Genomic DNA, 13,162 nt, shown 5'->3' with positions numbered 1-13,162 from the left:
ACAATATAAAAAGCTTCTTGCTTCTACTCAAATGGGAAAATCACTTCTGGATATCGAGAACCAGAAAAAGAAGGCCTCACCAAGCAAGCTCTAAGAAGAGTATGCACGTTCAGACAGGACCGATCTAGTGAGGTGGAGCTCGCTGACGGGTGCCCCCATCTGCCCGCTCTGTCCCCCAGTACCACAGTCTGGACCTGCAGTGCCTTAAGTGGGGGGCCACCCAGACCAGGCAGACATGCACGTGCCACGGAATAGATTCTGTTGAGGTGTGACTGTGTTCCCAGGAGCAGTAGCAGCTCTGGTCTTCAGCATGTGGACCCGGGAGTTACTGATGAGTGGTGGTTCTCAAACTTGGGGATACATCAGCCTCATCTGGAGGGCTTTGTGCAAGCACAGGGTGCTGGGCCCCATCCCTCGACTTTCTGAATCGATGGGTCTTGTCCCAGGGCCTGATCACGTGCATTTCTAACCAGTTCCCAGGTGATGCTGATGCCGCTGATCCAGTAGGGTGGCCAACATTTGAATTTGCCCAGAGCAAAGGGCATTCCAAGGACCTGGGAACTTTTGGTGCTAACACCAGGAAAGTGCCAGGCACTCTGGGTTGAACTGGTCACCTTGTTAAATCCATGGAGCACACATTGAGAACTGCTGTTTAAGGAGAAGAGATCAAGTTTAGATTCGGAAGCATGACAGGGAGGGATCAATGATGACCCTCAACATTCTGGTCTAAGCAAGTTGGGCCATGGTAGCCCCAGTGGCTCCCAGACTTTGCTGCATATTGGAATTACCTAGAATCTTCAAAAAAAACAGAACAAAACACTGTTGCTGGCATCCCCCCCCCCCAGATATTCTGATTTGATTGGGACAAAATGTTCCCAGGGCAGCAGGATGTGTAAAGCTCGTTGATTCTACTGTGCAGCAACGTTTGGGAGCCATAGCTCGTGCCCTTCTCCTAGAATGGAATCCAGGAGAAGAGCAGGTATGTGGGCAAGTTGATGAGTTTTAGGTGTTCACGAGCCACTGGTGGTTCTTAGCCCCAGTTACATCTCTGGGGAGCATCGTGGACACTTTGACACCTGGGTCCCACTCCAGCCATTTTGACAGAGCAACAGCCATTTAAAAATGTCCCCAGGTACATACAATGGAATATTGTTCAGCCTTAAAAAGGAAGGAAATTCTGACACGGGCTGCAACACGGATGAACCTTGGAAACATTATACTAAGTGAAATGAGCCAGTCACAAAAAGACAGATACTGTATGACTCCACTTGTATGAGGTACCTGGAGTAGTCCAATTCATACCAGTGGTTGCCAGGGGCTGGGGGGACCAGAAATTGACAAGCTGTTTCCTGGATACAGAGTTTCAGTTTTGTTAGATGAAGAGAGTTCTGGGGATTGGCTGCCCAACAATGTGAATGTATTTAACCACTTTCAAATGGTTAAGATGGTAAATTTTATGTTACTTGTATTGTATCAGAAAATAAGTACTTTTTATTTTTATTTATTTTTTTTTTAGACTTTATTTATTTATTTGACACAGAGAGAGAGACAGCGAGAGAGGGAACACAGGCAGGGGAGTGGGAGAGGGAGAAGCAGGCTCCCAGCGGGGCAGGGAGCCCGATGCAGGGCTCGATCCCAGGACCCTGGGATCATGACCTGAGCTGAAGGCAGACGCTTAACGACTGAGCCACCCAGGTGCCTCAGAAAATAAGTATTTTTTAAAAGAAGTTATGAAAAAATAGTCTCCCTAGGGGTTTCTGAGCTGTGGCCAGGGCTCAGCCAACAGGGGAATTATCCAGAAACCCAGTGATTCTGCACTAAGGTGCTGATGATGGGTGTTGAGCAGTTATGAATACAAGAATGATATCTATTTTAGTCTAGTTTGAGTTCCCCCTCTAGTGCTCTCTTCTTCGGGGCAGGTCAGGCTGGAACCCAGCTGATGCATGCTGGGAAGTTCACTTCCTTGTATCATGATCTTGCTGTTGCTTAAAGGTACTTCGCAGACTGACAAAATTCCCAGGAGTTTATTTGCATCACAGATGTGTAATGAACTATGATATTAAGGAAGATTTGTCCCCCCAGATGCTCTACCAAAGGCATCGCTTTCTTTTCTTTATTTTTTTACTTCAGTTAATTAACATATACTGTATTACTTGTTTCAGGGGTCCAGGTCTGTGACTCATCAGTCTTATATAATACCCAGTGCTTATTACAACACATACCCTCCCCAGTGTCCATCACCCAGTAACCCCATCCCCCTGATCCCCCTCCCCTCCAGCATCCCTCAGTTTGTTTCCTAAGGTTAAGAGTCTCTTATGGTTTGTCTCCAAAAGCATTCCTTTCACATGAGCTTTTGCTCCTATGGTCAACGCAGCAGTTCTTCTCCTTTCTCTCTAAACCTGGGTCATTAGAATTGTGCCATCTTCGTCCTTCCCACCTTCCCACCTTCCCACCTTCCCAGAGGAGGGAGATTTTAGCCCAAGGTCTGTAGCTGGAAACAGTGTTTCCATTTGGAATCTGCCCTGTGAACGGATTCCCCACTGGAGAGAAGCAGGGATGCTCCTGATATTTCCTGCATAATTTCCATGGCCTTCAGCAGCCCAGAGGCTAGATCGTTTCAAGCCCTTAATTGTAGGCTATTTGCATACCATCATAATCTTACCAAGTTCAGTTTCTCTGGCTATAGAGAGAATACTTTCAAACTTTGCTTGTATTGCCCATTCTTATTAAAAGGATAAGCACGTTGTTAATCGTCCTGCATTTGACAAAATGAAGCACGCAGGCCGGAGTTCTGAATCCAGGACAACATCAGGATGGGGGATTTCATGGTATCAAAAGTATAGCTGAGTGAGGGACCCAAGCCACATGCCCTGAGGAAAAGGTGACAAGAAGACCTAGAAAAAGCGTTCGGGTCACCCCGTACAGAATGGAGCTTCTGAAGGCTCCATTCTGGATTCTCCTGTAGGTCTTGACAAGATTTCATATACAAGCAGCAGTCCAAAATCACAGACTTTTATAAGAGAGAGGACTCATTTTCAGTTCAAGGTGCTTCGGGGGGCACTGCTTCTCAGTCGTTTTCTTATGACATCGGGACGTCCAAAACGAAGCCCAGGCTGGAGGAGGAACTTGGGTCACAGAAGGAAATTCGCCTAAAATCAGGCATTTAAACAAAAGGCTTCCCAAGGGGGCTGGCGTTTGAGTGTAGGAGGGTGGCGTTCAAGACAAAGCAAGGAGCGTGAGAGGGGGGTTCAGAGAGCGGACCACCTGGCACATCAGCTTAGGGGGACTCAGAGCGGGGGCAGGGAGGAAAGCAGTTCACTAGGAAAGGCCTCCAAGGATCGAAGGGCAAACATAATTCTCACCTGTAGATATATGGAAAAGCATTTTCACGCTCACTACTACCCAAATAGAAACATTAAAACGGTAACGATAAGGTATAATCATTTTTGCTCTTTAGATTGACAAAGCTTAAAAAATTCATAATACTCCGTGTTGGGAAGGTCACGAGTGAGCAGCTGTTCTCATGGGCTGTTGGTGAGCATGTGCACTGGGACGACGTGTCCACACGGCAGGTAGGCAGTAACAGCAGCAGCTTTATACACACACGTTACACCCATGTAGTATGTATGTATGCATATGTACTCTTTACACACATACATGTTTGCGTGCACACAGACACCCAGACACACACATGCTCTTGGATCCATTATTCTCACTCCATTTAATGTGTCCTGGGAAAAATTCAGGATATGAAGAAAGATTTAGCAAAAATGTCTAGAACAGGAAATACTAGAAACAAAGCACACATCCACCGAAAGGGGATTCGTTAAATAAATTCTGGTTCCTGTGTTCAGAGAAATACTATCCGGTAATTTAAAAACACCGGTGCAGGAGAGCATTTTACTTTCTCTCCTCCCAACCCCTACGGGGCATGTATACTCCCATCTCTGTCAGGCTTCCCCACACAGTGATGGGGGGGGGGTCTCCATCTAGAGGGACATAGCTGAATCTACAAAGGGACACAAGTTTGGTTTGTGGAAGCCCCCAAGTGATCCTGATGTCCCTCAGTATGTTGAAAAATTACTGATGTAAAATTATATTTGCTGATTCAGAGAGATGTCTGGGATGCATTGACTGAGACAAGCATACAGTGTGCTATCATTTTTGAAAAATACTTATATGCAAGGGAAGCACTATGGAAAAACATGACAGTGAGATATTAACCACTTGTCTCTGGGCGATAGTACTACAGATAATAATTCCTTCGCTTTGCCTGTCTGATTTTTCTATTTTTTCGATAATGTGTACGTATTGATTGCATAATTAAAAATTTTTTTCTAAACAATAAGAGGACAAAAATAGTTAAAAATATGCAAAGGAAATTATATTTGTTTCATATTAGTTCCTACAAACTGTTGATGGCATTCTTTGATTTCAAGAAAATAGAAAGCAAATATTGGTAAAAATTTTATGCACTCTTACTTTTTAAGAAAATGGGCACTGTAGATATTTTGTGTCCCTAAAGAATTGTCACATTTTTGAATCATTGAAAATCGATGGCAGTTATTAATTCTATCAGTGACTGGCTTTAACCTCCTTTTTTTTTTTTAACCTAGCAAAACTGAATTTTATCAGTTAAAAAGCATGCGATTTCAACTGGCCTTTTTTTTGTACCTTGGTGAGTATTGTCAAAATCCATTTTCTGCTTTTATTGAATTGTTCTAAAATATTTAGTAAAAATGATTTTAAACATATCCACCTCTTTTTTTCCTGTTCTGTATATTTTCATGGTTCTTTTGCTGTATAGTTGTGTCCAGCAACTAGAAAATTCCCCTCCAGTATGTTTACTGTCCACACATACCTATTTCAATCATCTTTAACAGAATATTACTATCAGCAGATAAGGAAGATACTGAGGAAAGTGAAAATACTTTCAGATTCCTAATTTACAAGTAGAATGCATTTTAATTTTTAAATGGAGTCCTGTTTCAATGTAGCACTTGTCCCAGTAATGAGGTCTTGTGAAGAATTTACAGGCAAAATTCCCTCTTCTGAGTAAGCGGCAGCAGCTCCTCTCCACTGAAGGGCCAAATCCTCCACGCCTCTGCCATCTTTAATAAACTGAGAATAATTTACATTAGTCACAGAGAGGATGTTTCCAACAATTACTCTCTTTTGATCCTGACTTTTCTGTAACAGCCCTGCTTCTAGTTACTAAGCACTAACTAAATTGCTTAGAATCTTCTCTTCAAAGATTCATGCTGAATTTCTTCATGGCAGCCAACTTTAAGAATCTCATTTTTTAATTTTGCTATTCCCAAACCCTCAGGCAAGCTCCCAGTTAGATTTGCTGGTGGTGGAGGAAAGAAGAACAGCTCAAAGTAGGAAATGCTCATTTGTTCTCTGTTGAAAATTCTCTGCCTTGGAGGGTGAGCCGCAAGCCACTGGGAGCAGAGACTCATTCCACTGCCTCCCCCAGGACAACGGAACTTAGATCTGGCCTCAGATGGTCAGAGAAGAGCTGTTTCCATTTACATCTGCCTCAGATGCTCTCTTTGGGACTAAACTTGTGTTCAAAATCAGAAGCAACCACTGAGGATCACTGAACCTCCATATAGGATAACTTCCCCACACCCTGCCAAAATTCTAAACCACAGCACGTTTGCTCAGAGACCCCTCCTCAATCAGGAGACCTTTCTGTCAGGATGAAAGATCTTCAAAACCAAATTAGCTTGGGCAGAAAAGGACCTTGGAGCGCCTGGCTGGCTCAGTGGGTGGAACGTGCAGCTCCTGATCTCCGGGTTGTAAGTTTGAGCCCCATGTTGGGTGTAAAGATTACTTTAAAAAAAAAAATCTTAGGAAAGAAAAAGACCTCACTGCAGTAGACCCTGGGTTTCTAACTGTAAGCTTACCCCGATCTAACCCAAATCTCTAGGGTTGCCTATGGTTAAACTACCAACCAGGTTAATGCCACATCATCAGCTTGGGCATTTTCTGGTTTGTAGTTCAACCACAGGCATTTATATAAAAATTGGAGCCTATTTAAGCACTTAGTCTTGCCTTCTGACTAAGGAAGATTAGGAAAAAGAATCCTAATATGTGCATTGGCCAGGCTTTAGTAACTGGACACAAAGTACAAACCTTACCTAACATGCATTCTTTGTAAGGTTTTTTACCCATAATAAGTAATGTGTGTGTGTATGTTTACAGCCTCTAAATTCCAACATGAATTCTATATGAAAACATCCCATGTGTTTAAGAAAATGAGAACAATCTGCAAAATGAGAGATTATATAATAATGATTATTTCTACAAAATGATCCTGCACTTTACAGAACATTTGCTGTGCATTTTCTTTAAATGACCAGATCTCCTAAGTTCATGTTTAATCAGATCCTATCTTCAAGATGCATATTGTTTTTGAGGAATGCATTAATTCTCTAAAGACATAAGCATCTTTATTCTTTGAATCAATTCCAGCCTGTTGCTAATGTGATAATCTGGCAGTTGAAAACTTCAACCCAGGAAGGATATTGCTAAGGCTGTCTGTGTTCGGGCATGAAGCTTTAACTGCTTGTATTGCTGGCCACTTTTTGCCAAGTATTTGAGGATTGAAATTCATATTTGCATTTAGACTATTACATGAATAATAATAATTTGATTTCCCTAAGTCCTGGGATACTTTTATTTCTGAAAAGTACACATCTGATCAAAACAAGTTAGGCCAAGTCAGGTTATAAAAACATGTTAAATCTCTGAGGCAGCAATTCCAATAAAAGAATTCAGGATGGAACTTGTCTAGAAGAATAAATCCCTGGAAGCGAAGTCTTAGCTAATCCACACATAGTGGCATTAGCAGAGATTTTTATCCCTGACCTTGTCTTTAAAAGCCGTTGTCCTTGGGAGTCCAAACTACTGATTGGTTGTTTATCCTAGAGGTCAAGTGTAGAAAGTAAAAGGAGATCTGGGTTTGGATTGTTGGGTGAAGAAAAGGAAAAACCCATGTTAACCAACCAAGGATCACTTATTATACAATGAAATGAAAGTATGCAGTGGTGTTAACTTTCTTCACATATCTATCTTCAAGAAGGAAAAAGCACTGTTGTGCCTTTGTTTTGAAAGAATAGTAATCTTTGCAAGGAGAGTGAAGACAGAAAATTCCTTGTCCAAACGGGTATTTGGTAACCTGTGCAAAGGAGACATTACGTATCATATTCTTATTTGTAGATCGTGACCTATGTATTGATGCCTGATAAGAATCACAGAGTGACCAGATGAATAGAATAGTTCATGTGGGGAATGTGGGCATAAGAGAGGAAAATACATTACTTTTCAATAGCATCTATTTTTGGAGGACAAGTTGAGGGAAAGAAATCCTTTAAACGCAAAACAAGACCATAAAAAAAAAGTCTTACAGTTTTTACAATTGAGAAAGCTAGAGAGAAACGAAGCTTATTCCACAGTATGGGAATAATTTTCCATTTTATACCCATCCCTCTCACTCCTGTCTGCTGGAATCAGGGCTTGGTGTAAATCATCATGTCTCAAGGGAAAAGTATGTAAGTGTAGGCCGTGTATGTGTGTATTATCTTAGAGTGTAGGGTTTACTTGATTCACCGTCCAGAGGCTGGGGGGGTGATTTTGAAGGGGCACAAGATTCTGTGGGTTTTTTCACTTTTTATTTTGAGATTATTGTGGGTTCTCATGCAGTTGGAGAGATCCCATACACCTTTCCCCTAGTTTCCCCCAATGATAACGTCTCGTGTGAAGATAGCGCAGTATTACAACCAGGAAATTGACAGTGTTATAGTCCATGACCTTATTCAGATTGTGTCAATTTTACCAACACTCCTGTGCCTGTATTGAATTCTATGCAATTTTATTCATGTGACCATCACCGAAGTTAAGGTACCGAAAGCTCCATTACCCTCAAGGAGCCCTAGTTACGACCCTTTTCTATCTATACCCTCCTTCCTATCTCCCTAATCCCTGACAGCCATAAATCTGTTCTCCAGCTCTATAACTGTCATTCAAGAAATGGAACCATGCAGTGCATAACCTTTTAATTGGCTTTTTTCACTCAGTGTAATTTGCAAAGTTTCAATTTTAATGAGGTCCAATTTACCCATTTTTTCCTTGGATGGATCATGTTATTGTTATCAATCCTAAAAGGTCTTCACCTAGTCCTAAGTCTCAAAGACTTTCTCCCAGGTGTTATAGGAGTTTTATAGCTTTATAGTTTAATATGTTACTCTGAAGTCCAGGACCCATTTTGTGTTAATATTTGTATAAGGTGTAAGGTTTTGGTTACAGTTCATTTCTTTGCCTACGGATGTCCGGTTCCTCCAGCCCTCTTTGCTGAAAAGGCTACCCTTCCTCCATTTAACTGCCTTGGTGCCTGAGAAATCAGTTGGGCTTATTTGTGTGGGTCTGGAACTCCATCTCTCATGACATCCCAAAGGGGCATGATTTGTTTCATGGTGAATCCGAACCCAACAATACAGGTTAGAAAGGGGGTCAGTTGAATTTACATGTTTTAAGAGAAAGTTGTTTCCCAAGGATTTCTTAAATTCTCTGATTTTCTACAGGTTGGAATAATGGGTATGAGAGGCTGAATTAATATTTTCCTTCCTTGTGTCTATGCATGAGTCTACATTATTTGCCCTAAAATGACACATAGAGAATTTCTAGTACATACAGGTTGTCTCAGGTTTCCTAGATGCAGAGCCTGAGACAAGGGTTTGTGTATCAGTGATTTAGTGAGGGAGGGCTCTGAGGAGTAGGAGAGTGAGAAGAGAGGCAGGATGTGGTCCCAGCTAGAGTGGGGCTTCATCCTCCTCCGTGAAAGATTCTGAGCACAAACCACACCACGGGGTTGCTCCCAGCCTGAGGCAGTGGTGCCAGCCTTTTGAACTGTGTATCCGTCAGTCACTGGCTACAGGCTGGCCCAGGTGGGGACATGAACTCAGATGGTATAGCCTGGCAAGCTAAGAGATTTCCATGAGGCCACGGGCACCAACAACATCCACAACTAGAGTCTTCATGACCAGAAAACCAGAGAACTGCTTTTAAAAAAATAAATGGGGAGCGCCTGGGTGGCACAGCGGTTGGGCGTCTGCCTTCGGCTCGGGGCGTGATCCCGGCGTTATGGGATCGAGCCCCACATCAGGCTCCTCTGCTGTAAAATAAAATAAAATAAAATAAAATAAAATAAAATAAAATAAAATAAAATAAAATAAAATAAAATAAAATAAAATAAAATAAAATAAAATAAAATAAAATAAAATAAAAATAAATGGGACTATTAACTTTCCAACTTAACTGGTTGCTTCTTTAAGCCTTTTGCTACCCTTAGACTTCCTTCTAGCAGCCGTGTCTGTTGTGTTCAAGGATTGCTCAGTTACGCGAAAGCCCAAGATGAATGCAAAAGGGGCTCCTGTCACCCTATGACTGGCGATCTCCTGGTGGGTCGCAGCGCACAGCTCACAGCTTCTTCTACCTGTGGGCTGGACGGAGCCCAGAAATACTGCATCCTCAGCTACCTCGAGGTGGGTTGGTTCCTTGTTTATTTGTTGGGACATTATTGAGTCGATGACATAGATTTTTCCACGTACGTTGGGGACCAGCCAGGCAACACGAAAGGACACCTCACCCTTTCCTGAACATCAGAGGCACAGCTGATAGGATTCCAAGTCCAGGAGCCCTTGACTGATCAGAAAATAGGGAAGATCCTGTTTCATCTCTTTCTTTTTACCTTTAGAAATAGACAGAAAAGGCTCCTTGGTTCAGCCTTTGAAGGGAATTACTATACAATGTACTGTTCTACTTAGCTGACTCCCAGAGAGTAAATTCAATTGACCCATCAGTGAAGATCGAAGATCCCTCAGGGTCTCAAGGTCATTACCCCTTAATGTGAGCTCTCATTGTCCTGCTTTGAGGGGAGGGGGGGTTGTAGAACACCGAATTGACGGCATGCCAGCCTCACAATGCCACTTGGAAATTGTCTTGTCTAAAGGCCATCAAATCCCAATATGAACATATTTCCATGCCCTTTTTTCCCCCTTAAAGACCAGTTTTATAAAAGGACCATTTGCTTTACAGTTTTTTCCTTCTCCATGCTTTGGGAGCAAAACAAGCATCCAGGGTCATCTGAGTATCCTACCTGCTGAGGGAGCCTGGGGCAATCACGTCAACCCGTTTTTTAAGAGGATGTGCAGGAAGGAAGTTGGACATAAGCCTAATGTTCGCAGCCCAGGCTTTTCCATGTATTGTTCATTGAAAGCAACTCCTGGAGGTCTCTGGGAAATGCTTTGTATTCTAATTGGTTTCTAGTAAAGGAGGATGATTATAAATAAGTGAAGACAATACCTGAGTGCTTAGCACTGTTCTAAGTTTGGGAAGGACTTGTGTCAGAAAGCAAATTCTCTACATGTGCAAGGAAATGACACTAGAAGTTTTGTTCAACTCTAGGCCAGGTGGGATGGATGGCCCTTCCAATGACTTCACTAATTCCAGGTCCTCTGGACAAAGGAATGGTTCTCAACACTAATATTAGAAACTCTCCAATGCTGGCATCACCCATCTTGTTCTCCAGCCACTGGCATTTTGCTTACTGTTGCCATAGCCAACTCATGACATACTCTGACAATAATTAGGAGTTGGTACTCCTGTCTTTCAAAGCCACACCACCAAAAATAGAAGTCAGTCAAACCTCAAGGTTTCTTTTGTCTTGAGAATGCCAGAAATCTTAAAATCTTAGAGCTGGAAAAAAAAATCTCAAAATATCTTCGGGCTGACCAGGTGTTCCAGGTGCGGCTACAAGGACTGGTCCACTTAAACATTTGTGCATCACGGAGGATGGTTTTTTCCCTCATCCATTATCTGACAAATTGCTATCAAGCCAAACATTCTTCTCAGAAACTTCAAGTCAACATTGACCCATAGCGTTACCCAATTGGGACTCCCCCATCTGGTTACTGCAACTGAGCATCCTGTCTAGCCAGGTCCATCAAAGACTGTGCATCTAAAATATTTAGAGAATAAGCCCCAAAGTTAAACATTTTCCCTAATAATTTCCATAGTCTGGAAATCTTTTGAAATCTTGACATCTTTTGATGGAATCATAGGCCTTCTGCTTGATGGAATCATAGGCCTTCTGTTGGTCTTTCAGGACAGGTCTGGGGCAAGCCTCCCCATATGCAGAATAGATCTGGCTTCCATTGCTCCTTAATTTCCAAAAGGCATTTTGATGGGTTTTTTTTTCAAGTATAAGGCTTATGGTGGCCAGTGATTCTAAAGAAGTTACGTGGATCTCTTGAAAGGCTGGTTTACTTTGACAGACGTTAGCTGAAATAGTCATTAAAATCACCACGCAGTCGGTCAACACATTTTATTGAGTATCTACTGTGTGCCAGACACTGTTCTAGGCAAGGAGGATACAACCTTCTACGAAACAAAGTCCTCATCCTCATTCGGCTTAAATTCTAACGATGGAGACAGACAGCAATCCGACAACTATGTCATATCGTCTCAAGTGGTGATAAGGGCTTAGAAAATACCACAAAGCAGAAGAAGAAACAGAGAGTGGCAGAGGCCGTAAGGGTGGGGAGCTGGTGGTATTTTAGGTAGCAGTCTCTCTGAGATGATCGCAGTTCATCAGAGCCCCGAAAAAAGGGAAGGAGCAAGAGATGGGAAAATTTGAGGGCTGCAGGACAGGGGAACAGAGAACAGCTTCTGTCAGGACTGGAAGGCAGTAGAGTTCCTGGTCAAGGGAGGTGAGTGTAGCTGGAGTTGAGTGAATCAAGGGAAGACTCCATAGAGGGAAAGACAAACAGTGGGTCCCTGTAGTCCACAGTCAGGACAGGAAATCAGAGTTTGCGGAACATCTGCCAGCATGTCTACTGTTGTAGGCAACTTCCGGCGTGGAGGGTTACCACACACAGCCCCTGCTTCCTGGAAGCTTTGCAAAAATGCCCTCCTGGCATCCCAAAGCTGTGAGCCAGGAGCAGCTGTGCAGGCCATTGGCAGTCCTTTGGAAGTCTTGGGGGGATTTCCTTAGGAGTTTTAAGTTAAGTAGAGCTATAAGTGGATGCATTAAATTAGGCAAGCTCAAAGGCCAGTCTTGGCTGTTGCCACCTTTGGAAATCCATTCCAAATGAAGCAGTTTCAATTCACTAATAAGACCTTTTAGTCTGCAAGACAAGGGGGCAGGCCGCTCTGTTACGCGTTCAATGAGAATCTTTTACAAAATCCACATGTGTCGATGTAGAGGTTTTGGTCATGGAAGCTTTTCTGCCAAAAACTAGGTCTGAGAGGGAAAGGAGGATGGTTGCAGATAACCTGGTGGCCAAGTGTTTCATTAATTTCTTGCCAAATATTCATTTTCTGACTAAAAGTAATCCCTCCTCAAAGAATGTATTCTGATTATTTCTCTACAGTTTAACATAACCTCCAGATCATCTGCCTCTTGTGTAGGACAAAAATTAGTTCCACATAAATTTGCATTTTTAGCCCAAATACATCAATTTATAAAATTTCTGGGTCGTATTTTTATTGCATTTGTCACTGTTGTTAAGTACCTATTGATGGAAAAATTGATGTCTTGTTACTTCCTCTGCTTTTTATTTTTAGCCAGATTGAAAGACAAATATAGTAAGTACAGCTTGTTTTCAAATTCAGATCAACAATAAGTAATTATGACTCTTTATTTTTGATCTGATGATGGTCTTTTCCAGGGGGAACAAAAATGCTTCATCTGCGACTCGAGATTTCCGTATGACCCATACACCCAATCCCGCAGCCACACCACTGAGAACGTAATTACAAGTTTTGAACCAGAGAGAGAAAAGAAATGGTGGCAGTCGGAAAACGGTACGATTGAGTTCCTTTCCAATTTTTCATTTCTCTACATTTTTAATAAGATGTCTTTCGCTCTGTGTGACTAACAATTTCACAGCAAGGAGACCTCATGGAACAGCCTCCACTGAGAATGGAAAACCCCGTATAAGAACAGACTTGATTTTCATTTCAGGAAAGGTTATTGTCCTCCAGAGAACTCCGTGTATTTTAAGCACCTAACTCCGAGTGCTTCACTCTTTCCATGTGCGGGAAGAAAATATCTGTGCATCCTTTTGTTCTTTGTAAAAAAAAAAAAAAAAAAAAA

General features: G+C 42.3%; 1 protein-coding gene across 1 annotated transcript in view; it reads left to right on the top strand.

The window, feature by feature from the left end:
- Positions 1-4,644: 4,644 nt before the first annotated feature.
- Positions 4,645-13,162, top strand: part of LAMB4 (laminin subunit beta 4) — an 89,596-nt gene continuing 81,078 nt past the window's right edge. The window contains 3 exon segments of the mRNA XM_040644401.1: positions 4,645-4,678; positions 9,391-9,548; positions 12,735-12,870. Of these exon segments, the coding sequence (XP_040500335.1) occupies positions 4,645-4,678; positions 9,391-9,548; positions 12,735-12,870 (328 nt within the window).

Source organism: Ursus maritimus, unplaced genomic scaffold (assembly GCF_017311325.1).
Source record: "Ursus maritimus isolate PB19 unplaced genomic scaffold, ASM1731132v1 scaffold_3, whole genome shotgun sequence".
Lineage (NCBI taxonomy): Eukaryota > Metazoa > Chordata > Mammalia > Carnivora > Ursidae > Ursus > Ursus maritimus.
Note: the sequence above shows the minus strand (reverse complement) of the source record. Positions and strands in the feature narration are given on the sequence as shown.